Here is a 4,352-nt window from a genome sequence, read left to right as displayed (position 1 = left end):
GTGTTTGCACGGGGCGCGCGGGGACGGGCGCCGCCTGCGCCGCCGTGGGCGCAGCTGCGGCGGCGGCGGCGGCAGCAGCATTGGGCGCCGTCGGCTGCGGCGCTGGGGCGGCCGCGGGGGCGGGGGTTGGCACAGGTGCAGCCGGCTGGGCGGCGGCGGCGGGCGCCGCGACTGGGGCGGTGGCGGCGACGGGCTGGGCGGCGGCGGCGGGGTTGTTCTGAGCTGGGGCGCTCACTGGCGCTGGCACCGGCGTCGGCGCTGCCACAGGTGCTGGCACTGGCACTGGCGCCGGCGCCGGCGCAGGGGTCGGCGCGGGCGCCGCAGCGGCAGGGGCCGGCGTCGCAACCGGGGCGACAGGCACGGGCTCGGTGGCGGGCGGCTCTGCTGCCGGGGCAACGTAGCCAGCCGGGGCCTCACTCGGGCCAATGATGACGTCACTCGCGGGCGCGTCTGCAGCGGGGGCCGACGCGTCCTCTGTAGCCTCGACCGCCTCCTCCCCCGCAGCCGCGTCGCCGCCCGCCGCGCCCTCCGCGCCGCCGGCCGCGGCGTCGCCGGCCGCCTCCTGGGTCGCCTCCCCGGCTTCCAGCTGCGGCTCTGCCTGCCCAGCTTCTGCGTTTTGGGCCTCGTTGTAACCCTGGCCAGCGAATTGGGGGTCGACGTCTTCTACGACGGCCTCGGCGCCGGCAGGGGCGGCGGCAGCTGGGGAGGCGTGGTAATCGTCCAGGGTGACCCAGCCGGTCGAGGAGGGGGCGGAGGGCGCGGCCGCGTCCCTGGCGGGCGCGGGCGCGGGCTGCGCGGCGGAGGGCGCCTTGAAGGTCGGGAGGGTGGGGGCGGCGGGCGCAGAGGAACTGGCGACGAACTGGCCGTCGGCGCCCGCGCCGCTGGTGTCGTCGGCGGGCGCCGCGGAGGCCACCGGGTCGGCTGCGGGCGCGTCGCTTTGAGGGACGGGGCCTACGCCGCGGCACGGGTTGTTTGCGGTGTCGGCCGTGCGCGTGGCGGGCGATTGCTATCTATGTCTTGCCGGCTTGTTGCGTATCGTCCTGCCTGTCAGTTTTGAGTGCAAAGCGACAAGTGTGCACTCGCTTCTGCTCCTTGCTCCATGTGCTGATATCAGGCACCCCGTTCATGTTCCATCCTTCATCCACTCACCCTGTGCAAACGCTGCCACTGTCAGCATGAGCAGCGCAAACATCACTGGCAAGCGCATCCGCCCCGCCATCGTGGACGCCATCGCGCGCACGCTGCAATTTGCAGTGCACATGAGGGTCGCGGGAGACTTCTTAGAACGTAATCGAGTACCTTTGTGTGGCTTAAACCGCGGAGCCAGGTGCACGCGGCCTCTAACCACCAAGGCGTGCAAGCAGCAGCAAGTACCGGGCCATCGGCGCGTACCTCAAGTTTTTAGCACTTAGACAAGACTAATACGGCGATTTATGCCCCAACAGGCTTTCGCCCTTCGCGGGCGGTCGAGCAGTTTCGTGCCTCCTGCGTCGAAGATTGCCCCGCGTTGTGACTCTATGAGGTCGGCGCGCGTGTGTTTTTGGAGTGAGCCTGATAAATACGGTAACCAAGAGGAACGTGCAACGTTAGCTGCTACCGAGGAAGGTCCAAGCACCATGCAGCTTCGGCGGGGTAGCTCCCAGTCATGCAGTCATGCATTCGAGCACACACAGAGGGGGCAGGGGCGCTGCCGGTCATTCCGGGCTTTGAAATCCTGTACACACGCTGTTGCGCAGGTGCACAGCCCTGTATACAACACTTGTAGTCAGACATTGTCGCAAGTGCTGGATCGCAACACCTTGCCCCAAAAGTCGTGCCTTGCTGTATGCTTCAAGAACACCATCTGTGGTAGAGCACGTCAGACTCCTCCTCAGGTTTGTGCCTGATTTTCCTGTGTGCCCTGGAGGTTGTGCGGGCCTGCATTTGCGACGTCTCAAGGCACCTGGATGACAGCCGGCTGTTGCCGCACAGCCTCAGGGCTGACGGACTGCAGGCTGGCCGCTGTAGATTTCAAAAAACATGGGCCCATGCGCGCACGCGCCTGCACGCGCCGACCCCGCCTCACGAGATCTTCATATCGGAACCATCATGAGCTCAGGGAAGCTGAACGGGTGTGCCAGGATCAGGTCCGGTGGCCGGCAGCCCGTCGTATCGCTGGCAATATCGGTGGCCGGGCGGCGCGTTCTTTGGCACTGGGCCTTGTGGGCCCCACCAGATAAGCATCGATATGCACAAAATAATGTATGGTGCTTTTATCCCTGTCATCAGGCACTTTTCTCATGAATGTTGCGGTGGCGCGCTGGCTGTGAAGGCCAGCAGGTTTGTGACCGGGCGCAGCAACAGCCGTCCATCCAGGGCAAATCAGACGCCCAGTCCAAGGGGTGGACCTGGAGCTATACTTTACCTTTCGATTCAATCCTTCTGCTCGATCTATTGCAGCGTCAGGCTGCACACAGTCGCGGGCTGCCCGAAGCACACCCGGGTCGTTGCCCTCTGCGGGTCCGTGCCTGGACATGAGGACGGGCAGTCCCCGCGAAACAATTTGTGAACACCTGATTGCCTGACGTTTACGCGAGGATGCAGCAACACTGGCAGGGCGACGCGGTGTGGCAGCGGCATGAGCCGCTGCAGCATCACCAGGACCACCGCGTGTGCGCGCCCGAGCCCGCCCACATAGATGGTCTCGCATACGAGCTGCAACGGATCAGCATGTGAGCTTGTCCGCCGCAAATCCACGTCCCCGTCCCCGAGACGGCTCAGCGGGCCCGGCGCTCCCGCGGCCCAGGGTTTGACCGCCGCGCCGCCGCCCCCGCGCGCACCTGAAACCACCGCCGTGGTCGCAGCTGCGCTGCACGGCTTTAAACCTCCCCGGGCCACCTCCGCCACCCCTTAACAACCTTCACCCTGGTGCGCCGCGCTCACGCACACGTCCCAAACCTCACCTTGCACCGCCGGCCCGCCGCGCCCCCTGTCTGCAGTTGCTGCGACGACCGCCTCCGGCGCCTCGAGGCGTGGCAGGCCTGCACCGACGCCGGCGCGGACGGCGTGTCCCAGGTGCTGCGCCAGTTCCAACTGCAGCTGGCCTCCCTGGGCGGGCGCGTGGCGGCGGTGGAGCAAGAGCTGCTGACCCTCCAGGTGAGGGCAGCGCAGCCTCAACGGGTACTGGAAGTCGAGGGGGCAATCGGACGCTGCGCATCTCGTTGCTGCCGCCTTGCTGCCCTTCAATTTCTTGCTTTGACCGATGCAGCGTTGGCTATGCATGTACATAGGATAGTCTGGAGTGCCTGCATGGCAGATGAAGCATTCCAAGACCACGACCCAGCCTAGGTGATAAAGCAAGACCTCGGCAGCGCGGGTCAGCAGCTGTCGCGCGCCGCGACGTGCCGCGGGACACGGCCCCCGAACCTAATGTCACCTTTCTCCCTGCTCCCGTAAACCCCCAGTCGGCCGGCGCCTGCTGCGGCGCGGCGCAGCCGCAGCCGCCGCGCCGCGTTTGGGGCGGCAACGGGGCCACTCTCATCTTAGAGCATGCCGACGGCCCCGAGCCGCGCCCCGGCTCGCCAGGCATCGCCCCCGGCAGCGACGCCGAGAGCGGCCCACCGCACCCGCCGCGGCAGCGATGGGCGTCGCCCACGCGGCGCCAGCCCGCCACGCTCTTTGCGGACGGGACGGGCGGTCCGACGATGCCGTTTCAGCAGGCCAATGGGGGTGTGGCCGGCGCCTGCGGTGCCGCGCGCTCGCCGGTGCGGTGGCGCAGCAACCCGTCCGCACTGTTTGCGAGCCACGAAGATGACGCCTTTTCTCGGCTGGCCTCAGGCGGCGTCGACGCGGCCGCGGACACCGCAGCGGGGGCGGCGGCGGCGGCGGCGGCGGGGCTTGAGGAGCGGCAGAGGGAGTGGGAAGAGCGGACGAGGGAGGAGCTGGCGAGGCAGCTGCAAGAGGAGCGGGAGGAGAGGGCGGCGCTGCAGAGGCAGCACGAGGAGACGGCGAGCAGGTGCGGCCAACGGGGGTCGGACGGGCGGGCAAGGGGGCCGCGGAGCGATGGCGGTGCCGTGCAGGCTGGTGCGCCAGCCGCGCGTGCGGCCGGGCCACTGACGGCGCGGCTCGTGCAGCCGGCGGCCCCACCTGGGAAGCCGCTTGTGTGACGCGTCACGGCCGGAAGCGGGGCTGCACGGCCGCCGCCCGTTGCCCGTCCCGTGCACTGATTTCAATCACTCTGTCGGCACCGCCCTACAGGATGGCGCGGCGGCTAGAGGACCTGGAGCGCCTCGTGGCCGGCCTGCGGCCGCCGGAAGCCGGCCAGTCAGCGGGGCAGGCGGCCGCCGGGCGCGAGCCCCCAGCCGCCGCGGCGG

General features: G+C 68.7%; 1 protein-coding gene across 1 annotated transcript; it reads left to right on the top strand.

Moving 5' to 3' along the window:
- Window positions 1–2,577: 2,577 nt before the first annotated feature.
- On the top strand, window positions 2,578–4,145 carry MNEG_14458 (hypothetical protein; the record flags this gene model as incomplete). The annotated part of the gene is made up of 3 exons (XM_014037070.1): window positions 2,578–2,711; window positions 2,979–3,135; window positions 3,444–4,145. The coding sequence occupies 3 exons, from the start codon at window positions 2,578–2,580 to the stop codon at window positions 4,143–4,145; spliced, it is 993 nt and encodes a 330-aa protein (XP_013892524.1).
- Between the last annotated feature and the right edge of the window lie 207 nt (window positions 4,146–4,352).

Source organism: Monoraphidium neglectum (genome assembly GCF_000611645.1).
Source record: "Monoraphidium neglectum strain SAG 48.87 unplaced genomic scaffold scaffold04505, whole genome shotgun sequence".
NCBI lineage: Eukaryota > Viridiplantae > Chlorophyta > Chlorophyceae > Sphaeropleales > Selenastraceae > Monoraphidium > Monoraphidium neglectum.
The sequence above is the reverse complement of the archived record's forward strand: the minus strand, read 5'-3'. Positions and strand labels throughout refer to the sequence as shown.